Raw genomic sequence first — 27,255 nt, forward strand, 5'->3', positions numbered from 1 at the left:
ACCAGTTGGGCTGAGCTTAAAGAAGGTTAAGGCCGGACCAGTCCCTGGTGGAGGCCGGCACCCCCTACTGGCCTGAGATAAGAGGGGTCCTGAACAGGGGAAAAGAGTGGCCTAAGTCACCCATTAAAGGCACATTTATTGAGGGACTGTCAGTATAGAGCTTTAGTCTTCCGGGATTCAGTCAATGAAAAAGGCAAAGTCCCTGTCCTTGTGAAATTTACCGTTATTAGGGACCAATTTAGGAAAGTCCAGATGAGATCTTGCTTGGAAGAAGAAAAAATAAGTCAGGTTTTGTTCTGGAGCTGATAAGAGGGGATCAGGGAAAGCACTCTGAGCAGGTGACATCTAAGCAGAGATCTAATTGAAGTGAGAGAGTCGTGTGATTCCTTGGAGATAAACTTGCCATGTTAGGAAGCTCAAAAAGAAGGCCAGTATCATTCATTCACTCATACATGCATTCAGCAACACTGAGGTTTGTGCTAACTACATAGGCTTGGTATTCTGCAGTCCATGAGGTTGCAAACAGTCAGATGTGGCTTAATGACTGAACAACAACAACAAAGCCTTGGATTTTCAGAAGCTTATGGCAAGCTTCTGTAGGGGAAGACCCATAGCTATCTTAGAATGTGCTAGGAAGAGGCAGTGTGGGTGGGGACTCTGCTAGCTCTGTAAGGGGCTGAAAGACCATCCAAAAAGGTTTCACGGAAGAGGTGCCATTGGTCTTGAGGGCTGAATTCATCAGGCTGAGAAGGGGAAAGACTAGGACAGGCAGGAAGGAATGTGTAGATGGCTTGGAGGTGAGAAAGTGAGCTTGTGCTGAAGATTAAGAAGATTGGTCCATCTTGCAATAGAAACCCCAGGTAAGGCATTCTCTTAGCCTCTACTAGCTGCAGGACTGGACTGAGCAATCCTGTCTGAGCCCTGCCAGGCAGACACTAGCTGAACTCCGAGGACACAGAGCTGCAGAGGCCCTCCGCCAGTAAAACCCAGGTCAGGGAGGTTGAACAACTCGCTCAGCATCTCACAGCAGATCAGTGCTGAAGTATGAGCCTGCATCAGGGTATGATAAACCTCCTTCCACCTCCCCAAGCCGCCTCCCCATGACCCCCTGCCCTGCAATCTCCAGTATCTTAGGCAAAGTTGGCTGGGGCTGGGCGTGAGTGTGAGAAGCAGAGTTATTTCAGGCCTCTGGAGGGCTGGGTGCTGTTCTGGAGTCCAGCCAGGGGGTGGGGGTGACTGTAGGCGGGTGCTGTAGTGTAAGGTGGGGGTGCGCTGTGCCCGCCTTCTTGTCAGGCAGTAATTACTCAGACTGCTGAGTAACTCTGGCAGGGAGACCCCCACGGACAGATGGAGGTGTTCTCGGCCTAAGTTGAATGACGGCCCCCAGTGTCCTGCACAGCAGGGTCTTCAGGCACAGGCTTGTTTGCTAAAGGGGGCCACACAATTCATTCAGGCCAGAGGCTGTGGGGTGGTGCTATAAGAGGATGGGGGCCTTCTATTACCAGTGGGCCCCACTTCTGCTGAGGGAAAGGTCCTAAGGGGTGCGGGGCCGGCTAGGGAAAGGCCATCACTCTGTACTGAAGCGGGTCTTTCCCTCTTGGGACTCTCAGCTGCATCCAGAGCTAAAGCTGCCCACAGACTGGGCCTTCGTGTCCTGAATGTGGAGGGGCTGGACTCAAGTGGACCCCGGAATTGAGATCTTCCACACTGGGGGTCTGGAGAACCTGAGGGATTGAGAAAGCGCAGGCTGGACTCTCATCACACTGATGGGTTGTTCCTTGGGCCACATTCCTGTCCAAAGGTGTGACTGTCCTAAGAGCATTCTTTGGGGGTCTGAGGGGCAGAGCACTGACCCCTTCTGGTCTGCCCCCCGGCTGCTCATTCCCAGCCTGCCCAGCCAGCCCTCCTCTGTGGGCAGTGTCCCAGGCAGGACCTGTCCCTGGTTTCTTGTTTTTCACTTCTCTCTGCACCTTAATTAGGAGTTTCCAAGCAGGGAGGGCCTCCAGGGGAGCCTGAGGCCACAGAGCTGCCTTAAAGGGCCAGCTGTGTTCACACAGAGCAGAGAGGAAGATGGTGCCAGAGGGCTGGGTGGGCAAAAGGCCCTGGGGGTGACTGCTCTGTGGGGCAGACCTTGCTGAAAGCCAGTCCTGCAGGCAGTCGGCTCTTCCAAAGGTCAAGGCTGTCCCACTGGCCACTTTGCCTTCTCTTTGGGATTCCAGGAGCTTATAGGCCGGCTACCTAGGCCAGAGGAGCAGCCAAGGGGGGTAAACGTTGGCCAGAATCCCGAAGGTTTAGGCAGTCGAGTCCTTGGACTTCCCTTTTCTCCCAGGAAAGACTCAGGCTGGAGTCCTTCCCCTGGTAGCAGTTTTTCACAGTGAACCTTCCACATTGTCGGTTCTAGAGGTGTAAGGGCATCCCAGCACTCCGGAAATCGGCCTCAAGACTCAATTTGGCACTGGCTCAGTGGGCGCTGAGTTCTGTCCTGTAGGGACAATGGGATCCTCTGAGGCAGAGAATGCGGCCCCGCCCATAGGTGTCCAGGGCTTATCAGGAGGGCAGATAGGGGAGCTGAAGGAAGACCCGGCGGTGCTTCCATTTACAAGACTGCGTCCCCCGAACTAGGGCAGGGAGTCTTTACAAAGGAGGGCACTTGTCCAGGAGAGCCAGGTTCAGGCTGCTCACAAGGGGAGGAGGGGACAGGGTCGCCGGGAGAACGGAACCACAGTGGTCGACGACCACTAGGGGCTCCCAAGAGTCCCGACCTTCCCGGCTGAGACAAGTGGCCCACTCTGGCCCCGCCCCTATCTTTCTCCTTCACGGTCCCCGCCCCGCAAATCCCCGCCCCTCGCTGGCCGATCGGCGATCTATCGCACTGTCTGCGCTCTCTGCATTCTTCTAGCGCTGTCTTTTTGGTCCCAACGTGGGTCCGCTGGCGATGGCGGCGCTGGTGGCGGCCGAGGCCGCAGAGTCTTGCAGCCGAAACGGCCCGGGCAGAGGTGGGTGCTAGGACGCTGCGGCCTCCGGACCTCGCATCTCGGGGTAGGGCCCCTGAGTCAGGGACAGGACCAGCCCACTTTAACGGCGGCGATGCCGTTCTCCGCCAGATTCGGAGGGTCTCGTAGTCACTCGCTCCGAGTCACTGTCGCTGGAGTCCAGGGGGACCGGTCTTTCTTATGCGACCTTAGGGCACCATCGGGAGCAACCCCTCCTAGAAGCTTGTAATCCTCAAGCCAGAAACGCTGCCTCCCTGCCTTGGCGGGCAGACAGACTCATGAAGACTCAAGGATGAGACGGACCCGACGGGGAGGGAAGGAGCCAGGCGTGTTGGACGGGGCATTCCTCAAGTCTGCCTTCAGAGGATGCTTTACGTAAGAGGCACAAGGTTTCATTAACCTGGCACTTATGGAGCGCCCGCTGAATGCCAGGCCTGTGCTAGGTGCAGGGACTAGACTGCAACCCTGCTCTCAGGGATCTCACCGTCTACCGGCGAATACTGACGTAAACAAAAGGTTACAGCCAAATGGTAAAGAAGGAGGAGCCTACTGGCCTTTGGGACAAATTGAGCTGCTAGGACTAGCGGCTCCCACAACCCTGCAACCACTAGGGACTTGGGCCTGTCAGAGGAGCTTCTGTGAGGGCCGGCCCAGAGGCACTTAACTGGTGTTCCAAGGCCTTTGAAACAACTGAACAAGTACCATAGCAGTGGTTACATTCAGATCGGGACTTAGGGTCCCAGCCTGCCATTCTACTTCTCCACTGCACCATCACCATCATCACCCCTGTGTCTACTGCTGCCCCAAACACGTACCCACACACAGAGGCTGAAGTGTCAGTCTAGCAGGATCTCTGGTAGAAGTTCTGGCAAATAGTACAGGCTCAATAAATACTCGCTAAATGAGTCCATTTCTCGCCTTTTCACACTCTTGAACTGTCTGGTGCCTAAAGAGATGCCCAGGTTGGGCTAAACTGCATTGTGGGAAGTAAGGATGCCGAGTAAGGGGCTGTAGGCTTCCTAAAGGACTACAGTGTTTCTTCTCCTTTAATCTTGGGGGTGGGAGGGTTGTAATTATTTGTGTCCCTACATTTCGCCCTCTAGACTACAAGCCCTTAAAGGGCAAGATCACTTTTCTATCCTACCTGTTTGCCTACAGTCCTGACTAGAGTGTATTCTTTCCAGCCTTCCAGGAATGGGAAGTAGGGGAGAATGATGGAACTAGGGAACTTAAGTTGGTTAAATGTATGGTGCTTATTTACCTTTTGAATGAGGAGAGGGAAGAAGCAAGAATTAACCAGTGTAGACATAGTCAATGGGACTCGAGTAAGGAAGAAAGTATTTTAAATTAGTACTTATAACAGTTTGTTTATAGATCTCATATCTAGGATCTCAGAACTTCAAGGCTTTCTCAGGGGCTGGGAGCAGAGGGACATTTTCCCAGACTGATTGGGCTGGCTGGGCTCTTGGGCTTTCCTCAGGATTGTTCTCTATCAAGGGGCAGTTGTGTGGATATTTTTCCCATTTCCCCCTCAGTTGTGTCCCCTGGTGCCAGCTCTACTCTCAGGGTGAGCTACACATTCAAGTCCTTGATTCCCAATAATCTCATAACATGGAAATTAGTTACACAGACTTCCTCCTAGCTCAGTGGGTTGTCTCTCCAGCTTCAGGATGAACTCAGTGGGGAAGAAGGCTGGGCCAATCTCCTTGGCTTCTGGGATCTGGGCCTTAAAGTTGGGTGGCATTAACAGTTCCATCAGGTCTGGCTGTGATTTAGGCCAGGCACCAACTCAGGCCTCTCACATTTATCCTAGGTCGAGCCCCTCGGGGCCGCTTGGCCAATCAGATCCCGGCTGAGATCCTGAACAATCCCCAGCTGCAGGCGGCCATCCAAGTCCTGCCTTCCAACTATAACTTTGAGGTTCCCAAGACCATCTGGAGGATCCAACAGGCCCAGGCCAAGAAGGGTGAGCCCCCCAAGCTCTGAGCTGGAGTACAGGTGGAGAGGTGGTCTGACCCAGCCAGGGGGGTGTTCCCATCCCAGCCTTTTCCCAGTCCTGTGCTCTCATGTCTCTGCATTCTCTTGCAGTGGCCTTACAAATGCCCGAAGGCCTCCTCCTCTTCGCCTGTACCATTGTGGATATCTTGGAAAGGTGAGCCTTGGGGCACTGAGGAAGCTGAACCGAGACCTTCCCAGTGTCCATTATAACTCTGGCTATCGACATCCTTTTTTTTCCTTTCTGGACCTCTGCCTTACTGTGTTCCTTCCCACAACCATACACACACCAAGGGAAAAACCCCAGTCTAAACTCCTAGCCTGCTACAATACCTCCTTGTCTCTATAAATCTCCCCTTCCCTAAAAAAAAGAAGTTGGGAGGGAGAAATGAGTCAATTTCATTGTCTTCAAAGCTGGGCCCAGAGCAGATGGTGGGGCCTCAGGAAGAAGCTGAGAGCCCCTAGAGTTGACCCTAGAATGGGCTGGGTGGTCAGTGTGGAGTCTGGCTATGGGGGGAGACTTTTTCTCTGGCACATTTGGAGGAGCGGGGCAAGGGGGGCTTGGCAGCAGGAGAAGTGCCTAGGAGATGGTATTCAGTTCCTCCACCTCCCTCATCTAAGTTTCTTCAATACAATGAGCCATCCTCAGGAGGGGGGTGAGCGCTCAGCCATCTGGAACCCGCACAGGAACAGGGAAGGCGAAAGAAGAAAGGGAGGTCATCTCGTGATGGGAACCTCCCACTTCCCTGCTGCTGCCCTCCCCCCACCCCGCCTAGCATCCCGCAGCCACAGACTCACTTCCCTGCTCCCACCCTCTTGCCCCTTGGGGATGCTCTCTGGGGCTCAGGCCAATTTGCATACATTTTAATCTATAAAAAATTAAGTGCTCCGGCTGACTCAGATGCCTGGGCTGCATTCTAAGGAGCTGAATAATCTGCTTCTGTGCACAGCCTGATTTGGGGAAAGGGGTGGTGTGGGGGGAGGGGCGCTGCCTGGCAGCAGCTCAGTGTTCCCCACCACACCCCCAGGAGAAGAACAGGGAGACACCCCCCCCACCTCCCTGTCCCTGAGCCGGACTCCATGCCCCAGGGGTGGGTCTCAGGGAAGAGCTGGGCCCCTGGCCCCATTCCTGTGGTGAGTTTAGGGGCTGTGGGGTCTTCCTCACCCACCCCCATCCCCCAGTGATTCAGGCCTGGCAGCAGATCCCAAGGCAGTGCGCTGGCCATAGCCCACTCTTCTGACGCATGAGGCATGTGGGTGGCACCATGTGCTGTGGGGGAGCTGTTCATGGGTTCCCCCATCCTGGCACAGAGGGCCTTGACTAAGGGTGGGAAGGCAGCAGGGGTTCTGGGCGACTGGGAGGTTATGCGCATCCACCACGCGTCACAGTGCCAGGGCGTGGAAACCGGTGTCTTTGCCAGTATGTGCATGCATCTGGCTCTGGGTGGGATGAGTCAGGGCAGCGGAGGTCTGTGGTTGACCCATATGTATGCCAGGCTGAGGCTGGGGGGCGGGGGTCCTTCTTGCAGTTGGAGTCCGGGCAGAGGAACCAGGGCGCTGCAGAGTCCATCCGCATACAGCTAGAGTTCCAGGAGCTGCTGCCAGACCTGGGGGAGGTAGCAGCTGGGCCCCTCCTACTCTGTTGGCAGAAGTGGCAGTTGCCAACCCAAGGGATTGGGAGAGGCAGGCAGAGCAGAGCTGGGCCCTGAGATATGCCACATTCAGGTCTCTCTGCCACCTCACTCCTTGTGTCACTGTCCCCTCATTTCCACCCCCACAGGTTCACGGAGGCCGAAGTGATGGTGATGGGAGACGTGACCTACGGGGCTTGCTGTGTGGACGACTTCACTGCAAGAGCCCTGGGAGCTGACTTCCTGGTCCACTATGGCCACAGCTGCCTGGGTACAGGCCGCCAGGACGCCCAGACCCGGCAGGGAGGCGGAAGTGCACGCTCGTCTCCATCGCAGTGCCTGGTGCTGCTTGCGCGCATGGGTCCCTCCTGGCATCTGGGATGGCCTTGGCCTTCCTGCTCCATGGGTGGAGCTTGCCTTTGGCCTTGGTTGCCTTGGAAACCATGCTGCTGTCCCAGTTGTGGGTGTTTGAAAGGCTGTTGGTAGTAGAGCAGGCTGGACCCCCCAGTTGAGTGGCAGAGATGGAGCTTCTAAAAGACCCGTGACACTATCCTCCCCACCTCCCCGAACCCCCCGACTGTCCTCAGGCTGAAGCTGCTTGTCCTCTGCCCCTCTTGCCTTCCAAAACAGTCTCCTGAACTCTTCTCTCCTCCCAGTTCCCATGGACACCTCGGCCCAAGACTTCCGGGTGCTGTATGTCTTTGTGGACATCCGGATAGACACTGCCCACCTCCTGGACTCTATCCGCCTCACCTTTCCCCCAGCCAGTGCCCTTGCGCTGGTCAGCACCATTCAGTTCGTGTCAACCTTGCAGGTAAGTGAGCTGGTCTCCGGGCTCTTCCTGGGTCCCCACGTCAGGTGCTCCAGGCTGGTTCTCTGGGCCTGGCTCTCCCTCCCCGTCCACTTGCTTCCCTTCCCTCATTCTCCCTACAGGCAGCCGCCCAAGAGCTGAAAGCTGAGTATCGTGTGAGTGTCCCACAGTGCAAGCCCCTGTCTCCTGGGGAGATTCTGGGCTGCACGTCTCCCTGCCTACCCAAGGAGGTGGAGGCTGTGGTGTAAGTGGAAAATGGGGGGCCAGTCATAGAGACATAGGAAAAGTTCCCTAGGTTCCTCTGAACGCTGAGGTTCATCGTCCAGGAAAGGAAACTGAGTCTCAGATTCCTTAGCCATTCGCTCAAGGTCACCCTGCAAGATGGGGACCAAAGAGGGTTTCAGGTTCCCCAGCTCCCTCTCCAGTGCTCTGGCCAACATCCAGAAGACTATCCCCAGGGTGGGGCAGGAATGAGGGCCTCATGGGGGCAGACAAGGGTGGGGCTCAAAATGGTGCAAATATAATTGGAGAAGATGGATGGGCACGCCCAGGCTGCAGCCCCATTAATTTAGCATCTGGACAGCTAACAAGCAGGAGCAGCGTGTCTCCTGCCGCCTAATTATTTTAGGTAATAGAAATGCTTAATGTTGTGTGAATGCAGCCAGCCTCGGAGCCGACAGCCCCCCCGCTAAGACTGAGGAGGGGAGCCCCATTCTTAGCTAATGGCAGGGAAGGCGGAGGGGCAGTCCCCTGACTCAGCCCCACGTCCGGGGCTGCTGATGCTGCTCCTACAAGCTTTGCTGCACCCACATAGGACATGCCTGCCCCCAGAGAGGCCCACATCAGGGCCTTCCCTTTCCCTGGCAGCCCTGCTCCCAGATGGGCATTCCCTCTTGCCTGAGCATACATAACTCTCAGCTCATACACGCCTGCCCCTGGGGGCTTCGGGTGTCTGTTGGAGGGAGGAACACCCCGACTGTGTGTTGGCCATTCATCACAATTTGGTGTGGTCTCCCAAGAGAGAAGGAGCTGCCACGTGGACTGTCTTCCATGCTGTGGCCTCCATGATCTGGGAAGGTACAGTTAAGGACAGCATCTCCTAGCCCTGCTTGATACAGCCTGGTGTTTAAGCCTAGAATCAAGCCCCAGGTATACTGCTTAACAGAGCTGTGTGACTTTGGGCAAGTTTCTTAACATCTCTGAACCTCACTTGTATCTTTTTTGAAATGGGGATTCAAGTTTCTCAACATCCTTGAACCTCACTAGTATCTTTTGTGAAATGGGTAGCTTGGAGGATTACCTGTTAGGACTGAGTGAAGTCATATATGTCAGGTGTTTAGCCCAGGCCTGGTACACCGAAGGCATGAGCCCAGTAAACAGTGGCTCTTATTACAGTTCAGTAACTGGACCCAAGAGCTATTTTGAGCAGAGAGTAGTCAAACTATATATACACCCTGAAAGCTCATTTATGGCCCAGATGACACCCTGAACACCACTTCCCACATCCGTACTGAGCTAGGTGAGGGACAGTCTGTCCTCCTACCTCCATGTTAGTCTCTCTAGAGCCTTCCCATGACCCTGGCTGGCTCTTTCCTCTTCCCCTAGAAGGTTTGGGTGGGGATAGGGGCAGTTCTTAGACTCTGCATTACATAATTAGAGGGGCCTTAATGGTCCTCCAGTTCAAACTCCTATTTTACATGTGAGACAGCCAGGGCCTTGGGGGTGGGAGGAGGGGTTTTAAAGGATGGCTTGTCCCAGTTCATATACACCGCAGTGTAACCAGCCAAGAACTCAGTCCTCTGGACCTCCAAGCCGGTGCCTGCTTCTGGTGCCCCATCCCACCCTCATGGCCCGCTTTCTCCCTGCTGCAGGTATCTTGGAGATGGCCGCTTCCACCTGGAGTCTGTCATGATCGCCAACCCTAACATCTCCGCTTACCGGTATTGGCTAGACTGGGCTGACCAGCTGGGAAGGGGGTGGAGTCCCCTGCCCCTGAGACCCTCAGTCAGCCCCAAATTTCCTCACCCCAAGGCCACTTAACAGCCCCCAGCCCTGAGGATCTGAGGTTCTAAATCTGGATCCCAGACGTAGGGTTGCTGCTACACAGCACCTCCTCATCCACTGGATCCACAACCAGATCCTAGAACCCTCTCTCACTCATGCCTGCTCCAGCTGTGGAACTGATCTTCCCAGTAGCAGTCTCTGCTCTTGCCTCTGTTCCTAATTGCCTGCATGGAGCCTGAAGGTTCCGAAGACCAAGGTGCTGCATGAGGGAGCTGTGTGTACAGCACAAGTTCTGTGAGTGGCTGTCCCAGTGACCCTGACAGCTTCTTTTCCAGATACGACCCTTACAGCAAGGTCCTGTCCAGAGAGCACTATGACCACCAGCGCATGCAGGCCAACCGCCAGGAAGCCATAGCCACTGCCCGGTCAGCTAAATCCTGGGGTCTCATCCTGGGCACTTTGGGCCGCCAAGGCAGTCCCAAGATCCTGGAGGTTAGAGGGCTTTGGGAAAGGGGACTAGCTGGGAACCCAGCTGAGAAAATCAGGAGGCCCAGGGATTTACTTTGGCCGCTTGATCACCCCAGCTCTGCCTCCCTCTCCCAACAGCACCTGGAATCTCGGCTCCAAGCCTTGGGACTTCCCTTCGTGAGGCTGCTGCTCTCTGAGATCTTCCCCAGCAAGCTCAGCCTCCTTCCCGAGGTGGATGTGTACGTTTCCCCACCTTAATCTATCTAGCGATGACTGGCTAAGGAAGCTTAGAATCTGGGTTCTGCCCATCACCTATTGCAGGCTGGAGTCGTGCTCCCATGACCATGAAATTTTAATGTTTAGAGAACACTCATCTCGCAGGGGCTACTTTTGGCTATGGGTCAACCCAACTTTGGCTTGGGGGCTCACAGGCAACGGCTACGTCATAGTCGTTCTGTGTGAGATGAGTTTGAGGGGTGGTTGGCACTTGCATTGGACCAGGCGCTAAATTTTATCCTGGGGTCTGATTGCAAACATGCTGCCCAAGCCCTCTCTTCAGAAAGGTCATAGTCAGGGACTTCCTGACCGTCCAGTGGTTGAGACTTCACCTTCCAGTGTCGGGGGCTGCAGGTTTCAATTCCCTAGTTGGGGAGCTAAGATCCCACATAAGATATGCAATATTGTAACAAATTCAATAAAAACCTTAAAAAAGCTCACATTGGAGGAAACAAGAAAACAATGTCATAGTGCTATTCTAAACAGCAGTGGGTGACAGTCTTTACTTTCGAATTAATAGTAAGCCCCGTTGAGTGTGTTGGGGACACAGTCATGTTCTTCAGCATGCTGGCAGGAACAGGGAGGCTACCCCCTCCCCCAGGATCTGACCTGATTTCCCTTCTTATAGGTGGGTGCAGGTGGCATGTCCACGCCTGTCCATCGACTGGGGTACAGCCTTCCCCAAGCCGCTGCTCACACCCTATGAGGTAACACTAGGTTCTGAAAATCCCTGGGGGAGAATGGGCTTTACCCTTAGTTCTGTCCTGGAAGGGGTCCTCAGTGGAGCAGCACTTAGGTTACAGCGGAGGCACTTCCTAGCTGTGTGGCCTTGCGCAAGTCCCTTCCTGCTCTCTGAACCTCACATTTCCTTTCTATGCTATGGGTATAATAGGACCTTCGTAGGTCATCGTGAGGACTGAATTATATAATCCTGCGTAGAAAAATGTCGGCAAGTGTCACTGTCCAGATTTTCTCCCCCAGGCGGCGGTGGCCTTGAGGGACATTTCCTGGCAGCAGCCCTACCCTATGGACTTCTACGCCAGCAGCTCCTTGGGGCCGTGGACGGTGAACCACGGGCGGGATCGGCTGCTCCAGGTCCCAGGCCGGCTGGCCCTGGGGAAGGTAGGAAGGGACACCAAGGAAGACCGAGGGGCTTGGGAGCGGCCGCCCAGGCGGCGCGAGCCGAGGCCGCCGCCCTGCGGCCGCTAAGGGAAATGCACGACAGCGGGGTGGGGAACGTCGCAGAAGCGGGACCGTGACCAAAGTCTGCCACCTCAGGTTCAGGGGGGGCCCGCGCGCCCCTCTCCAGCCGCGGCTTGCGAGGCTTGCAGCTGCAGAGACGAGGAGGTGTCGCCGATCGCTCTCTGAGACGCTCCTGGTTCCCAGGTATCAGCCCTACTTCTGGACCTGCCGCACCCTCTTCCCCGTTGTCATGGCAATGTTCGCTTGCTCTGAGGCCCGCCTCCAGGGTGGTGGCTGTTTTGGGTCCCGCCCTTCGTGTTCAAGTTCCGCTCGGGGAAAGGCTGCTTCCGGTTCCTCTGTCGCGCACGCGCTATGCAGGATGGCTGCGCAGCCGCTTCTGCGGATTTTGTGTCTGGCGGGTTTTCGGCAGAGCGAGCGGGGCTTCCGTGAGAAGACCGGAGCGCTGCGGAAGGCGCTGCGGGGCCGCGCAGAGCTCGTGTGCCTCAGCGGCCCGCACCCGGTCGTGGACGCAGCGGGGTCGGAGGGCGCCAGGCCAGACTCTGGTGAGAGGAGCCCTGCCCGGAAATGCGCCCAGAGTTTTCTGTCTTGCTTCGTCCGCGTAACACCTGCCTGCACACAGCCACCCTGTCCCTCCCCACATTCCTGCCATCCTCCCACTTCATTCTGCCCATCCACGCCATCTCTGCCAACCTAGCCCCTTGCTTATATTCCTGCCTGGTCCTCCCAGACTTCTATCCATCTCCTCTCCAGGTCAGTCTGTTCCCCGCCTCATTTTCCCCAGACTTGCTACTCTGCCTCAACCACCTCTCTTTCCCTCATTCCCAAACCCTCCCTCACTCCCTTTATTTCATTTCCCCTGGATTTCCCCTTGCCTTAACTCTGTACTCTGTCCTTCATCGCCGTAGGACCCTGCCCTCCGGAGGAGCAGCCTCAAGGCTGGTGGTTTTCCGAACAGGAGGCAGACGTTTTCTTGGCCTTGGAAGAGCCCACGGCGTGCAGAGGTCTGGAGGAAGCTCTGGAAACGGTGGCACAGGCACTGAACAAGCTGGGGCCTTTCGATGGGATCCTTGGTTTCAGTCAGGGGGCCGCGCTGGCCGCTCTTGTGTGTGCCCTTGGCCAAGGCGGCGATCCCCGCTTCCCTTTGCCCCGGTTTGTCATCCTCGTATCTGGTTTCTGCCCGCGGGGCCTTGGCCTCATGGAACCCATCATGCAGGGCCCCTTGTCACTGCCTTCCCTCCATGTCTTTGGGGACACTGACGGCGTCATCCCCTCTCAGGAGAGTATGCAGCTGTGTAGCCGTTTCGATGGAGCCGTCACTCTTACCCACTCTGGTGGCCACTTCATTCCAGCAGCTGCACCCCAGCGCCAGGCCTACCTCAAGTTCTTGGACCAGTTTGCAGACTGAAAGCTCTACAAAGGCCTTTGCCTTTGCATCCCCTTTCCACTCCCCCCACCCCCATGACCTTGATGCAGCCTCTGTAATCCCTGCGTTTCTTTTTCTACCTAGAAATCTTCCCTACTATTAGGGCACCTCACCATCTCCAATTAAGAGACAAATATCAGTACTTAAGACTCATAAGCCCAGCTCTGCACTCAAAGAAAAGGGGGAGGATTAGGAGGCCTCAATGGACTTTGACCTTGGCATCCTGAATGAATAGGGGATGACAGGAAAAGCTGAGACTTTTCCAGCGCTGCCACACAATAAAGTGATTTGGATTTTGAGCATCTTTTTCCTGGAAAAGATACACAGGAAAACTCGTTTTTATCTTTTTTTAAAAAGTGGATTCCTGGCCATCAACACAGCCTCCAGGGCAGCACCAAGCAGGGAGGTGTTTGCAGTTGCGAACCCCTAGGACAAACTCATGCATATGTGCACATGGACACATTTTTGATGGAAGTCTTAAGTCCCAAGCTGAAGGAAAGGACTCCTCCCTGGAGGAGGGAAGAAGTTACATCTGAGAAGTTTAGGGAAGAGACCAGTTGGCAAAGCTCTGCCTGGGCCATACTGAGTTTTAGCTCCTTTGATCCTGATCCGTAAGAGTTGTGTGTGGGCCTGTCAGAACCAGGTTCATGTATTTGTTTTCTCCGCCGTAGCTGTCAGCTTCTCTAAACCGTGAGTGAAGGATGGGATGGTGCTAGACCTAGATGGAAACAGAGCACAGAGGTAACCTTTTTCCAAACTTAACCCTGTTTGCAGAGTTGGAGATGGATGCTACTCTGTAGCGGTCACAGCCAAGGCCTAAGCAGCCCATCTGGTCTGAAAATGCTGTTATCGTGAAAGTGGCTCAGTTGTGTCCGACTCTTTGTGACCCCATGGACTGTCCATGGAATTCTCTAGGCCAGAATACTGGAGTGGGTAGCCTTTCCCTTCTCCAGGGGATCTTCCCGACCCAGGAATCGAACTGGGGTCTCCTGCATTGAAGGCGGATTCTTTACCAACTCAGCTATCTATTCTTAGGCACTCTAAAGACTGCTCGCTTTAGCTATTCCCTCCACTTCCAGTGCCTTCTTCCCCAGGCTGCCCTTCCTCTGCAGATTCACCAGTTTGTTTCTTTTCTGGAAGATTGCAACATACCCTATCTGGCCCGTAAGCATGGCTGCCCCAAGTAATTAGTAATTGAGCAGGAATTGGGGTTAGGGAATTGCAGCACAAATGCCGTAGCCCATCCTGAGGCAGCCAGACTAAGAGCCTTAAATCATCTGAAATCCTGAGTTCTTCACTATGGATAGCAGCTTTCTGAGACTTACAAGGGCTCCCCAGGTGCACTAGTGGTAAAGAACCTGCCTGCCAATGCAGGAGATGGTAAAAGATGCTGGCTCGATCCCTGTGTCAGGAAGATTCCCCTGAAGGAGAGCATGGCAACCCACTCCAGTATCCTTGCTTGGAGAATCCCATGGACAGAGGAGCCTGGTGGGCTACAGTCCCTAGGGTTGCAGAGAGTCAGACACGACTGAAGCGACTTGGTAGGCACCATGCAATATTAAAAAAAAAAAAAAAAAAAGCTAGATTTAAATGCCTAGGCAGAAAGTGGGGGTGGGAAGAAAATTCTGTGCTACAGGCTGCTACTGCCTTGCTCTTGGTGTTTTAAAGGGACCCCTTCCTTGGCGAAAGGAAGAGACTGAAATGCTCTGAATTACTCCTACAGACCTATGGGATTTGGCCCATAGAATTTTAGGGGGAAAATTGGGTTTGTGATAGTTAAAATTTTAGGAATGGCACACAAAAATTCGGATTCCTTTCTTCTCTGGAAATAAGCAGTTCGTAATGAAAAGCAGTGAGTAAGTTTGCAGTTAAGGGCTCACAAGCCCTCCTGGCAATCACAGGCAAGGCTTCAAGAGGTGAACATGATGCCTTGCATACCCCAGTTGCTGCTACTTGGAATTATTGGGAGGAGTAAATGAGAGAGGGAAAGACATTTGGGGAGTGAATATTAAGGCAGTGTTTAAAGTTGGAAGGGTGAAATTGAAGACCAGAGTAGGATCTGGTGAAGCAGAAGTGAAAAAGGTGGAAATTCCCCTGAGGATCAAAATGTATGATGGGCTTCCCTGGTGGCTCAGACAGTAAAGAATCCACTTGCAGGGTGGGACACGTGGGTTCAACCCTTGGATTGGGAAGATCCCCTGGAGGAGGGCATGGCAACCCACTCAAGTATTCTTGCCTGGAGAATCCCCATGGGCAGAGGAGCTTGGTGGGCTACAGTCCATGGGGTCGCAAAGAGTCAGAAAATTAAGCACAGCATAGAAGGAAACACGATACGATCTACGTGTTCCCAACAAGTGTGATACGTCATTTCCCACCGTGCCCTCCAGGAACAATGGGGAATATTAGGGGGTTATTCCCCTCCACACAGATTCTATGGACCATTTGCGTCAGGATCATGTTAAACCTTGGGTTCCTGGGACCAACTCCAGACCTACTGAGCTAATCACTAGGACCCAGGAATCTGCATTTTGACACCATCCTGGTCACTGTCATGCAATGAAATGCTGGAAAACCACTGTCTCTATAGAGTGTAAGTCTCTGGTGATTGAGTGAGTGAGTGAAGTCGCTCAGTTGTGTCAGACTCTGCGACCCCGTGGACTGTAGCCCCAAGGCTCCTCCGTCCATGGGATTCTCCAGGAAAGAATACTGGAGTGGGTTGCCATTTCCTTCTCCCAAGGATCTTCCCGACCCAGGGATCGAACCCAGGTCTCCCGCGTTGCAGGCAGACGCTTTAACCTCTGAGCCACCAGGGAAGCCCAAGTCTCTGGTAAATATGTGTAATTTGAAAAAAATAAAAATAAAAACATTGATTCTCAGGCACTCTACTAGGAAGAGGGAAACAAGCTCTCTGGCTAAGAAACATGGATCTAACATTTTCAACTCAGGATAATGAGGTCCAGAAGACAGGAAGAGGAATATCATCTATTGAGTTCTAACTATGCAAGGCCTTGTGCTAAGCAGAAGCTTTAGTTACCTAGTTTAATTTCACAGCTTCATAAGGTAGATGCTAACCTAGTTTTACAACTGAGACAAGAGGCACTGAGAGGCTAACTTCCCCAGAGTTGGATTCAGATCCAAGAACTGCCGTTCTTGACCTTGACTAGTCATTTTCTTCTCTGCTGCGGCACAGAAGATGAGCAGAGAGGCCACTACTCACCACTGGACAGCATGTCCTGCAAGGGCCTCACCTTCCTACTCCATAAAGTAGGTTGTGGGTGTGGTGCCCTGAATGATTTTCAAAATACTCAAGTCCTAACTACAGTCAGTCCTCTGGTTTTTCCCCCTCTTCTGACCACTTGCAGATGGGTTCAAACTGCAAAAGACTTCATCTCTTCTTTCCAAATCATCCCTGCCATTTATCTTTTCTACCTGTCACTCCACCTTAGTTCCTAAAGCTCTTGGGAGAGAGAGTCCCTAAGCAGAGAACCCTCAACAGCTTCAGTCCTAGAGCTTCTGCTCAGAGAAATGTGTCCCCCCACTCCCCTGTTCATTCTCAGTGCCCAGAGCTGAGGTCTCCCCAGCACCACCACCTCCTTACAAGGACATAGTAGCCTGCTGCTGCTGCTGCTAAGTTGCTTCAGTCGTGTCCGACTCTGTGTGACCCCATAGACAGAAGCCCACCAGGCTCCCCTGTCCCTGGGATTCTCCAGGCAAGAACACTGGAGTGGGTTGCCATTTCCTTCTCCAATGCATAAAAGTGAAAAGTGAAAGTGAAGTCGCTCAGTCATGTCTGACTCTTAGTGACCCCATGGACTGCAGCCTACCAGGCTCCTCCATCCATGGGATTTTCCAGGCAAGAGTGCTGGAGTGGGGTGCCATCGCCTTCTCCACATAGTAGCCTAAGAGAATATTTAAGATCAAAATAGCGTTCTGCAGTTTTCAAAGGTTGTTACTTACATGATCTAATTTGGTCCTCACAACAGGCCTGCCCAAAAAAATTTTACAGAAGGCTTGGAAACAACATGGCCCCTTAACAGCCAGTTGGTGACGCAGGTGGGGCCTCCTGCCTCCCTGTGTGCTCTTGGCAGGTGCACACAGTCTGCCCACCGATGTGCACTGGATGCCAGAATCAGGTGCCTTTTCATCTAAGCCCTCAGTGTCCTTGGGTGGGAGACAGGCAGTGTGGGTATTGATTAGCTGTGAAACCAGCACCAACTGTGTTGGAAACAGTTTAGAAAAGGGGAAATGGAGAGGTCAAGAAAAATTGCATCAGTGGTGGCAGGGCTGGGTTGCATTAATCATTCCCAACACTGTCCCTTGGTGGTCCTGCACCCAGTATCCAACAGTCAGCCCTGAAGTGGGTGATGGTGGTGGCGGCGGCAAGTGACAGGCAGAATGTTTTTGAAGAGGTCATTGCTTACACTTCACTAGCCCAAGAGGACTTGAGCTCCTCTGGTATTTACTCCCCCTCTTTATGGCTAATCTGAGACAGTCTAAAATTGGAATCCAGCACCTAGAGATAGAGTGAGGTGAGGATGCAGGTATGTTCACACAGCCGTTTAGGGACGGGTTAACTTTACAAGCTTTACGCTTCCTGAGGGTCGGGGATCCTTCTTATCCTTCAAGATTCGGAGCGAAAGAGAGAGGGAGGGAAGGCTGTGACTCCATCAGGCAATGGGTTCAAGGTTTACCCTTTGCCCTCTGCCTACTCAGCTAGGCGTTCCTGGAAGAATGAGGTCGTGGCGCATTTAGAAAACCTTTCCTCCGACAACCCCCTTCGGTTCCCAGGATGCAAATATTTTTCCAGGTGCCTGCGGCCTCCCTCCCTCCCTCCAAGGAGGTAAAAATGAACCCAAATCCCAGAACTCCCCATTCTCTCACGGTCCCTTGGCTGCAGTACCTCGGCTAGGAGGACAGGATGGTCACTGAAGGGGACAGTCAGACATACTCCGTAGAGCATACTCCGCTTCCTTCTCTGCCTCGTTGGATGCCCGGCTCCGGAGTAGCCCGCCTCCCTGTGCGGCACCTCCCGCCACCCCCGCAGACACATGGGCTCTCGACACGCCGCCTCCGCTTCCTCCTGATCTGAGTCTCCCCCATCCCGCCGGGCGGTGCGCTGCGTGGCGCGGCGCGTGGGCGTGCTGCGGGGCGACCATGGCTGTAGACTGTTACCTCCGGTTCCCACAGTAACAATCGAAAGCCACGGTTGCCCTGGAGACGCGGGGGCGGGGCGCGCGCTGCTGACGGCACCACGGCAGCTCGGGTTGGGCTGACGTCAGGACCGCGGGGTGGGGGGACAGTGGGGGACGGCGGCGGTGCGGGCGGGGGGCGGCGCTCGCTGCAGGGACGGGGCTCTGGGCTCTTGGCTCTGCGAAGTGCGTGTGGGCCGGCAGCCCCTCAGTAGCCCCTGGGGACTGGGGACGGGACGGCCCAATGGCGGTGCCCGCGCTGGATCAGCACCGCGGACAGCGGCGGCGCGGGCAGCGATCGCGGGGCTGAGGGATCTTCGGGGACCGAGGGGCCGGGGGCGCGGCAGGTGGCCGGGTCCGCGGTCCTGAGGCGGGGCCAGGCGTCGGTGGCCGTGACTGGAGACTGTTACTGAGGGCGGCCCGGGCAGTAAGCAGTCTAGAGCCAAGGTGCCGGCGCGCTGCCCGGGCAGGGTGGCTCCGTCGCCCACAGCTGGGGGCGCTGCTGCTCTTTCTGCCCCGCGTCTCCAACCCTTCTCGGCCCCGGCGCTTGCGGACAGGCACGCGGCCCTTGACGTCAAAACCCTATGACGTCAAAGATGTCCCTGCGGAGAGGCACTTCCGGCTGCGGGGAGGGGGGAGGGGCCGGTGATGGGGGCGGGGCGGGGCAGTCAGGCCGAGGCCCCGCCCCCGCTTGGTCCTGAGAGGACAGCTCCTCATGCAGAGGCGGGAAGTTGGGGGCGCGGAGGGACCAGCTCGACGGGACGGGGAGGGGGCGCCCCGGCTGAATGAGGGGAGGGATCCTGAGGAAGGTGCGGCAGGGGGGCGGGTAGGTGGGCGTCTGTCTCTCGCCGGCGCCCCAGCTCAGCAGACCGGGGGCAGCGAGGCTGAGTCACCGCTCTGCGGGGAGGAGAGGAAGGGGCGCGTCTCCTGGGGCGCCAGCACCTTCGTCCCACTTTCTTGGGAGGATGGCGCAGGAGCCCCAGGAAAAGCCGCAGGGACTCTGGTCGGTCCTCTGATCGATGCTCCTCCGAAGTGGTTGCGTATCCATCCGGGCGCAGGCAGGTGCTGCTCGGGGTTCTGCGTACGCCTCTGGCTCCAGCTCCAGCAGCTGCGAGGGAACCCTCGTCCCCTCCACCCTGTCCCCAACCCCACCCCTTTGGGGCCCCTCTAACCTGCCTCCTGTCGGTCTCCTCCTTGCCTTCCAGTCCATGTCCGTGCATCGTCCATCTGTCGCCCATTGGTCGGTCGGTCCCGCTTACCTGTCGGTTGTGTTGCGCCCGCGCCCGCTCGCCTCCCGCAGCCCGGCTGGCGCGGCGGCTTTTATAGGCACGCGTAGTACTCGTGCGGCGGCTCATTCATGCGGCCGCGGCTCCTACACACTGACGCGTTGCCGACGTCAGCAGGGAATTTAGGAAACGGGAAGAGGGGCTATTTATAGTGGCGAGGCGGGGGGGTGGGGCGGGGTGATGGGGACTGAGGCGATGGGGAGCTGGGAAGGGGAGGAGGGCGCACGGAAGCAGGAACGGGGAGGAGAGCTCGCGCCCCCCGTACGGGTCTACAAGGGGTTAACTTTCCGGAACTGCGGGCTGGGGGCCAGCGAGAGGACAGTGCAGGGAGTGTGGCCAGGCCCATTATAAATGTATTCACTCTGGGACATCTAGGGGCTCAACCCCAGCCCACCCCCCGGCTTTCCAGGGTCCTCACCCAGTAGCCCTTACTCCCACTCCTCAGTTCCTGGACCCGACGGCTCTGTAACATCACTGGATGCCCCGCGGTGGCGGCGTTATACCCCTCAAGGCTATTGTGGTGTCGTCACCCTTGCGCGAGGGTGGGGGGAGGATGCGGAGAAAAAGCTGGACCCCCGGAGGGGCCTCTGACATCACCTAAAACTGTGGTGTCAGGGACATGAGGGGAGGAGGGGGGGAGTCCAGGAGGTTGTAGGAGGAGGCTGGGCGTGGAAGAAAACGCTCAATGGGAATCCAGGAGCTGGAGACCCGAGGGAAGGGAGAAAAGTTGAGGAGAGTGGCTTGGACTCCCCAGAAATGAGCAAGAGGGTGCTCTATGGGGGAGGTGGGGGAAAGGTGGCAGGAGAAGGGAAAGGAAGCCTCAGTAAGTGGAAGGGAGGAAGACCAGACTACAGTTTCAGAGCCTGACTCCCAGCAAGCCTCATTTAGGACCCATCTGTGGAAGGAGGGATTTTGACAGCTCAGCAGAGAAGAGTCTTGGGGGAGGGTAGCTGGGCTGACACCCCTTCCTGGAGGAGTAAGAGTTCCTGTAGGTCAGAATTGGTAAGAAGAGTCCATGCTATATTAGGTGAAGTTCTCCTGGATAGGAGTAGGGAAATGAATGAATGAATGGTCCTGGCCAAGCCTAGCTCAATCAATTGAGGAAAATTCTAAACGAGGGAGGGGAGTGTGTTCAGAGAGAGGAGATGGGCTAGGGTGGAGAGGGGGCAATGCCAGGCCAGGCCAGATGGAACTAGGGAGGGAGGGAAAGGTCAAAGATTAAAGGCAGCTAGGCGGGGGCAGGTATGTCAGACCGTTCCATACAGACATAAGGACAGTGTGAGGGTAGGGACTGGGGGAGCAGGAATCTGGGGAGATTGTTAAAGAAAAAAACTGGCACAGGGGCCCTGGGGTGGGCCTACAGTGGACAGATGCCACTGCACAGAGACCGGGCTGATTGGATCCTTGTGGGGCTAGGATCTGGCCTCATCATGGGGAGAAAAGATTACAGCAGAAATGGGGTCAAAGAGGTCCTGCATGCCCTTTGCCATCTGGCCACCTCGAGTTCTCCGTTTTTGGCCTCCAGCCTTTGTCCTACTAGTTCTCTTCCCCAGGAATGTCTTCCTGCCTGGGGGAGAACTCCTATTCATCCATCAAAGCCCAGATCTGAGAGCTGCCTCCCTGCCCAGTACTCTATACACTTTTCCACCTCAGTGTGGCAGCACATCCCTCCGCCAAGATGTCAATGGATGTCCACCTCCCCTGGAGGCTCTCGGCTCCGGAGCCCACCATTTTCATTCTTGGAACCTCACTATTTCCCTAGTGAACACCCTAGGACAGGGGTTAGGGAGACGGGAAAGAGGACTGTGATCAGATGTACCCAGAGCACACAGTGGAAACAGGGTAAAGACTCGGGACGCAATGGGTGTCAGAAGAACCCGTGGGGACCAGGAGCCGCCTTCTGACTGTTGAGGGAAGGGAGCCTCTGGGGGGCGCCCGAGACCTTGGTGTCTGGGACCGCGGGTGGCCGCGCCGGCGGCCCCTCAATGAATGACTCAGCCACTACCTCTGGCGGGGGCATGGGGGCGGAGGATGGCGCGGAGCCGGGGGAGATTGGTGAACGCGGCCCCCACGGCCCAGCGGCCCTGCGCGGTTGCTAAGCTTTCCAAGGCCTCGGAGAGACGCGATCTGGGCGAACCTCATCGGTTACTATGGTAACTCTGCGCCCCAGCCTCTCGCGCTCGGCGGCTGAGGGAAGCGCAGCCAATCAGAAGCTGCAGGCGTTCTTGGGGACCCACTCCTACCCTCCACGTGTGGGCGGGGGTCAGGAGGTGCGGGGAAGAGGCGGAGCGTGGGCTGCCGAGGCCCACTCAGCCGCACAGGCGCTGGCTGCCGGCCTGATGTGCTGGGGCAGCGCGGGGACACTTCCGGAGTTAGCTGTGCAAGCGCCCGCGCTCCAGCGCCGGGTCCCCCCCCTCCTAGAGGGGGCGTCATCTGCAAGAATTGGACCTTCACGTGGGGGTGCAGGACCTTGTGGGGATCCCGGGCTGCAGGCCCTCCTGTGACTTTTCTCTCGACGAGGTCGCTCAAGCTGGTCGTCCCTCAACACAGCTCACACGGGAAATCTGGGGGCTTGGGTCGCTTCTGTGGGACCCCCAAGAGGTGCTGTCCAGCCATTTCCAGTCACCTTTCCTGGGGTCCCTGTAGAGATCTGCGAGTTCAGGGTGAGGTTTTGGGTACCACCTCTGCCCGGGTCATGGAGGGCTCTATATGGCAGTACCCTGAATATGACAGAAAGCCGGTTCTTGGACTCCGGAAGGGGACAGGTGTGTGTCTGCGAACATGAGCGCTCACGGGTGTCAATGCCTGGAGAGGGTCTGGGTGCAAATGGGTCTATTCTGTGCATACCTATCCCACGTGGCTGAGTGAGGTTGGGTGTATTGGGGGGCCGGTGTACAAATGGACAGTGCCATCCAGCGATATCTAATGAGAGCCCCTTAAGAGCTTGTCTATCTTCTTCCTTAGGATTTCCGAAGCCTCCTCCCTTCCACTGCCCCTTCCTTGAAGACCGGACTTTTCTGAATTGGAGCAATGTCAGAATTTAGAAATATGTACACAGGAACATTCAGCTCAAAACCCCAATTTCTGTGGGGCTCGCAGGTCCGGGGCTGGGGACTCCAGGTGGGCACATCTGGAAGGCTGAATCTGAGAACAGGCCCCCCTCCTGGGTCCAGTTCGTCATCTGCGAGCCTCCATCCCAGGTGCGCAGGAAGGAGGCCGTGGCTGTGCCGCGCAAAGTACCGCACGGCCGCGAGGTGGCGCCATAGCTGCAGCAGCGCCCGCCGGCCCGGGCCGCTCCAGATAAGAGTGTGCGGAAAGCGCGGCGGGGCTGAGACGCGACCAGGACGCGGGGAGGACGGACCAGCAGGACAGACCGACCGGGGGCCCGGCGGGCGGAGGGCAGCGCAGCGCAGCCACGTCCCCCCCTGGATCCGCCGGCAGCCGGGCCCGGGGCTTCCGACATGCCCCCCAGGTGGGTCCTAGGGCTGGGGACCGGGGAGGGACAGGGGACCCGAACAGTCCGGTCCTCGCGCTCTGGCCGCCTGGGGCGCATCCTCCGGCGCGGGAGCCCCCAACGCGGCTGGCGTTCAGGGCTCCGGGTGTCACCCCTAGAGGACTCAGGACCGCCGGGCCGCTGCTCTGCGCCGGGTTCACGGCGGGGTCAGCGGCCCGGGGCCGGCTCTGCCCGCACATGGGCTGGAGAGGCGAGGGGAAGGGAAGGGAAGGGGAGCTGGCGGGCGGGGCTGGCAGGGGCGCTGCCCTGGCACAGCGCGGCGCCTGGCAGCGGGGCGGGTGGGGCGCCGACTAGGAGCTGCCACCGCCGCGGGGAGGGAAGCCCGGCCGGGCTGTGGCCGCAGGTAACGGGCCGCGCGCGAGGCCCTGGGGACCAGGCAGCGAATGGGGTCGGGCGGGCGAGCGGACGGCCGGGGAGCTCAGGGTTCAGTTCAGGCCCAGCGGCCGCTTGGCAGCCGAAATTGGGGGCCGAGAGGAAAAGCTGGGAGCCGAGGGACTGGGGCTGGCGCGCTCCTCCCGGCCTGTCTGAAGTTGGGAAACTTTTCCCCAAGTTTGGGGCGGCGGAGTTCCCGTGGAGAAGGGGCCGAGGGGAGCCGGGGAGGGAGGCGCCGGGCCCGCGAATGCAGAGCGGAGGCCGAGGCCGGGGCCGGGACGCGGGTGGGGCGCAGGCCAGGGTCAGGGCCGCAGCCGGCTGTGCGCCGTGCCCGCCCGGGGCGCTGCCCCCTCCCTCCCCTGGGAGCTGCGTGGCTCCCCCCTCCCCCCCACCTGCTTCCTGCCTCAGCCTCCTGCCCCGATATAACGCCCTCCCCGCGCCGGGCCGGCCTTCGTGCTCTGCCCGCCACGGCAGCCGCTGCCTCCGCTTCCCGCGCCACGGCCGCCGCCCGGGGCCCCAGCCGAGGGTCTGACAGCCCCCGGCCAGGGTGGCGCCACGGCGGGCACCGCGTTGCCCTCCTCCGGACCTCTTCCCCCAACTGGGGCAACTTCTCTGGAGGCGGGAGGCGCTTTTTCACTCGGCTCCCTTGTATCCCACTTGGGCAAACTTCTCAGCCCTGAATGACTTTTCCTGAAGCGGACATTTTCCTCAAATCGGGTAACTGTTTCCACAAGGGTCGCTTCGCCGGAACAGTTTTCTCCTCGGAAGCCCCCAGAACCCAGGCAGAGTGCCCGGCTGCATCCGGGCCTGGGGGTGCCGGCCAGCCTGGCCTCCTCTGCGCCGGCCGGTCTCGGCTCCTTCCTTTGGTCCAGGCCGGCCGGCCCAGGCGCCCACTCTTGGAGGCCGCGGATTCTCCGCCCGTGTCCAGGCCGCCGTGCTCCATGCCCCTGCCCCTGCCCAGCTGAGGGGAAGGGGAAGTGCAGGGGAGAAGCGCCGGGCTGGGTGCAGGCAGCCAGGGCTCGGTGCGGCTCTGACCCAGCCGGTGTGTGTCCCCGCAGGAGAGTGTGCTGGGCAGACGATGCTGGACACGATGGAGGCGCCCGGCCACTCCAGGCAGCTGCTGCTGCAGCTCAACAACCAGCGCACCAAGGGCTTCTTGTGCGACGTGATCATCGTGGTGCAGAACGCCCTCTTCCGCGCGCACAAGAACGTGCTGGCGGCCAGCAGCGCCTACCTCAAGTCCCTGGTGGTGCACGACAACCTGCTCAACCTGGACCATGACATGGTGAGCCCGGCCGTGTTCCGCCTGGTGCTGGACTTCATCTACACCGGCCGCCTGGCGGATGGCGCGGAGGCTGCGGCGGCGGCTGCCGTGGCCCCGGGGGCCGAGCCGAGCCTGGGCGCCGTGCTGGCCGCCGCCAGCTACCTGCAGATCCCCGACCTCGTGGCGCTGTGCAAGAAACGCCTCAAGCGCCACGGCAAGTACTGCCACCTGCGGGGCGGCGGCGGCGGCGGCGGCGGCTACGCACCCTACGGGAGGCCGGGCCGGGGCCTGCGGGCCGCCACGCCCGTCATCCAGGCCTGCTACTCCTCCCCGGCCGGGCCTCCGCCGCCGCCCACCGCCGAGCCGCCGTCGGGCCCCGAGGCCGCTGTGAACACGCACTGCGCCGAGCTGTACGCCTCGGGCCCCGGCCCGGCCACCGCGCTCTGCGCCCCGGAGCGCCGCTGCTCCCCGCTCTGCGGCCTGGACCTGTCAAAGAAAAGCCCGCCGGGCTCCGCGCCTCCCGAGCGACCGCCGGGGGAGCGAGAGCTGCCCCCACGCCCAGACAGCCCTCCCAGCGCAGGCCCCGCCGCCTACAAGGAGCCACCACTCACCCTGCCACCGCTGCCGCCGCTGCCCTTCCAGAAGCTGGAGGAGGCCGGACCGCCTCCGGATCCGTTCCGAGGTGGCGGCGGCAGCCCGGGATCCGAGCCCCCCGGCCGCCCCGACGGGCCCAGCCTCCTCTACCGCTGGATGAAGCACGAGCCAGGCCTGGGCAGCTACGGCGACGAGCTGGGCCGCGAGCGCGGCTCCCCCAGCGAACGCTGCGAGGAGCGCGGCGGAGACCCCTCGGCCTCGCCCGGGGGGCCTCCGCTCGGCCTGGCGCCGCCGCCGCGCTACGCGGGCAGCTTGGACGGGCCTGGCGCCGGCGGCGACGGCGACGACTACAAGAGCAGCAGTGAGGAGACGGGCAGCAGTGAGGACCCCAGCCCTCCCGGCGGCCACCTCGAGGGCTACCCGTGCCCGCACCTGGCCTACGGAGAGCCCGAGAGCTTCGGCGACAACCTGTACGTTTGCATCCCGTGCGGAAAGGGCTTCCCCAGCTCGGAGCAGCTGAACGCGCACGTGGAGGCGCACGTGGAGGAGGAGGAGGCGCTGTACGGCCGGGCCGAGGCAGCGGAGGTGGCCGCGGGGGCCGCCGGCCTCGGGCCCCCTTTTGGAGGCGGTGGGGACAAGGTGGCCGGGGCCCCGGGGGGCCTGGGCGAGCTGCTGCGGCCGTACCGCTGCGCGTCGTGCGACAAGAGCTACAAGGACCCGGCCACGCTGCGGCAGCACGAGAAGACCCACTGGCTGACGCGGCCCTACCCCTGCACCATCTGCGGGAAGAAGTTCACGCAGCGCGGGACCATGACGCGCCACATGCGCAGCCACCTGGGCCTCAAGCCCTTCGCGTGCGACGCGTGCGGCATGCGCTTCACGCGCCAGTACCGCCTCACCGAGCACATGCGCATCCACTCGGGCGAGAAGCCCTATGAGTGCCAGGTGTGCGGCGGCAAGTTCGCCCAGCAGCGCAACCTCATCAGTCACATGAAGATGCACGCTGTGGGCGGCGCGGCCGGCGCGGCCGGGGCGCTGGCGGGGCTGGGGGGGCTCCCCGGCGTCCCGGGCCCCGACGGCAAGGGCAAGCTCGATTTCCCCGAGGGCGTCTTTGCAGTGGCGCGCCTCACGGCCGAACAGCTCAGCCTGAAGCAGCAGGACAAGGCGGCTGCGGCCGAGCTGCTGGCTCAGACCACGCACTTCCTGCACGACCCCAAGGTGGCGCTCGAGAGCCTCTACCCGCTGGCCAAGTTCACCGCGGAGCTGGGCCTCAGCCCCGACAAGGCGGCCGAGGTGCTGAGCCAGGGCGCGCACCTGGCCGCCGGCCCCGACGGCCGAACCATCGACCGTTTCTCTCCCACCTAGTGCGCCTCTGCCCTCCGTGTGGCCCCGGCCCGCGCCCCCAGGCGGCGGCGGCGGCCACCAGCAGGCGGGTGCCCCCCCACCTCCCCGCGCCCGGACGACAGTAGCAGCCTCGGCAGCGTCGCCGCAGGGGCGGCGGCCTCACCTGGCCTCACTGCTTTGTGCCTTAGCCCGGGGGTGGGGGTGGGGGTGGGGGAGGAAACCCCGGGACGGGGGTGGGTTGGGGGAAGGGAGATTTATATTTTTGATATCAGCTTTGACCAAAGGAGACCCCGGGCCCTTCTCCGCCTCTTCCTGTGGTTCGTTGGCCCCCACCTCCCGGCTCCGTGCTGCTCTTGGGGGGGAGGGGTGCCACTGTTGGGGCGCTCCCAGCCCTACCTCCGGCCCTTGCGACCACACCCATTCTCACTGTGAATCTCCCCGCTGGGGTCGGAGCGTCGGGCAGAGCTGGGGAGCGGGGAGGGGACTGAGCCGGCCGGAGGGCCCCCCCGCCCCAGCCCCCGCCCGCCCCGGGACGGATAATGTGAAGTTCCTCATTTTGCACAAGTGGCACTAGCCCCAGGGCTAACCTTTCCCGCCCTCTGGAGTCAGAGGGCTGAGATGGCCCTGGCCTACCCGGTCTCCCACTCCCGCGGTGGTCCCCCCTCCCTTCCCTGGGGCCCCGGACCATATTTATTGCATGCGCCCTGGGCGGCCCCCCACCCTGAGCCCAGGCTGGGCTGGGCTGGAACGTGGTCTCTTTAGCTCCCTCCTCGTTTGTATATTTCCTACCTTGTACACAGGCTCTTCCAGAGCCGCTTCCATTTTCTATACTCGAACCAAACAGCAATAAAGCAGTAACCAAGGACCCTGGACCCAGCGGCTCTCTTT

General features: G+C 58.6%; 3 protein-coding genes and 1 long non-coding RNA gene across 8 annotated transcripts; 3 read left to right on the plus strand and 1 right to left on the minus strand.

The window, feature by feature from the left end:
- Positions 1-2,876: 2,876 nt before the first annotated feature.
- DPH1 (diphthamide biosynthesis 1) lies at positions 2,877-11,564 on the plus strand. Of its 2 annotated transcripts, none has more exons than XM_019981876.2 (12): positions 2,877-2,996; positions 4,807-4,959; positions 5,082-5,145; positions 6,769-6,890; positions 7,276-7,433; positions 7,553-7,674; positions 9,302-9,370; positions 9,770-9,926; positions 10,041-10,141; positions 10,807-10,885; positions 11,160-11,300; positions 11,457-11,564. In XM_019981876.2, the coding sequence occupies exons 1-12, from the start codon at positions 2,936-2,938 to the stop codon at positions 11,544-11,546; spliced, it is 1,317 nt and encodes a 438-aa protein (XP_019837435.2). In that variant the 5' UTR covers positions 2,877-2,935; the 3' UTR covers positions 11,547-11,564. The 2 variants fall into 2 exon arrangements, with proteins under 2 accessions (XP_019837435.2, XP_019837437.1); XM_019981878.2 differs by lacking the exon at positions 2,877-2,996 and adding an exon at positions 3,073-3,368.
- LOC139177723 (uncharacterized) lies at positions 10,653-17,983 on the minus strand. Of its 2 annotated transcripts, none has more exons than XR_011562229.1 (2): positions 17,705-17,983; positions 10,653-13,522 (listed from the first exon to the last, which is right to left on the minus strand). It is a non-coding gene; the product is annotated as an uncharacterized lncRNA (long non-coding RNA). The 2 variants fall into 2 exon arrangements; XR_011562230.1 differs by having other exon boundaries at positions 10,653-17,527.
- Positions 11,589-13,103, plus strand: OVCA2 (OVCA2 serine hydrolase domain containing). The gene is made up of 2 exons (XM_019981879.2): positions 11,589-11,923; positions 12,287-13,103. Exons 1-2 carry the CDS (start codon positions 11,611-11,613, stop codon positions 12,784-12,786), a joined length of 813 nt encoding a protein of 270 aa, XP_019837438.2. The 5' UTR covers positions 11,589-11,610; the 3' UTR covers positions 12,787-13,103.
- On the plus strand, positions 13,381-27,232 carry HIC1 (HIC ZBTB transcriptional repressor 1). 3 transcript variants are annotated; one of them, XM_070774304.1, is made up of 3 exons: positions 13,381-13,545; positions 22,244-22,751; positions 24,224-27,232. In XM_070774304.1, the coding sequence occupies exons 2-3, from the start codon at positions 22,310-22,312 to the stop codon at positions 26,386-26,388; spliced, it is 2,607 nt and encodes an 868-aa protein (XP_070630405.1). In that variant the 5' UTR covers positions 13,381-13,545; positions 22,244-22,309; the 3' UTR covers positions 26,389-27,232. The 3 variants fall into 3 exon arrangements, with proteins under 3 accessions (XP_070630405.1, XP_070630406.1, XP_070630407.1); XM_070774305.1 differs by lacking the exon at positions 13,381-13,545 and adding an exon at positions 21,537-22,044; XM_070774306.1 differs by lacking the exons at positions 13,381-13,545; positions 22,244-22,751 and adding an exon at positions 23,565-23,882.
- Positions 27,233-27,255: the final 23 nt, after the last annotated feature.

The sequence above is a fragment of the Bos indicus genome, chromosome 19, assembly GCF_029378745.1.
Source record: "Bos indicus isolate NIAB-ARS_2022 breed Sahiwal x Tharparkar chromosome 19, NIAB-ARS_B.indTharparkar_mat_pri_1.0, whole genome shotgun sequence".
Taxonomy (NCBI): Eukaryota; Metazoa; Chordata; class Mammalia; order Artiodactyla; family Bovidae; genus Bos; species Bos indicus.

Excerpts from the sequence above, each read along its gene's own strand:
- DPH1 (XM_019981876.2), top strand. The coding sequence starts at position 2,936 with ATGGCGGCGCTGGTGGCGGCCGAGGCCGCAGAGTCTTGCAGCCGAAAC. Across the intron at positions 9,371-9,769 it reads CCTAACATCTCCGCTTACCG|ATACGACCCTTACAGCAAGG; the intron begins GTATTGGCTAGA and ends CTTCTTTTCCAG. Across the intron at positions 10,142-10,806 it reads CTCCTTCCCGAGGTGGATGT|GTGGGTGCAGGTGGCATGTC; the intron begins GTACGTTTCCCC and ends CCCTTCTTATAG.
- OVCA2 (XM_019981879.2), top strand. The coding sequence starts at position 11,611 with ATGGCAATGTTCGCTTGCTCTGAGGCCCGCCTCCAGGGTGGTGGCTGT. Across the intron at positions 11,924-12,286 it reads GGGCGCCAGGCCAGACTCTG|GACCCTGCCCTCCGGAGGAG; the intron begins GTGAGAGGAGCC and ends TCATCGCCGTAG.
- HIC1 (XM_070774304.1), top strand. The coding sequence starts at position 22,310 with ATGTCAGAATTTAGAAATATGTACACAGGAACATTCAGCTCAAAACCC. Across the intron at positions 22,752-24,223 it reads GCTTCCGACATGCCCCCCAG|GAGAGTGTGCTGGGCAGACG; the intron begins GTGGGTCCTAGG and ends GTGTCCCCGCAG.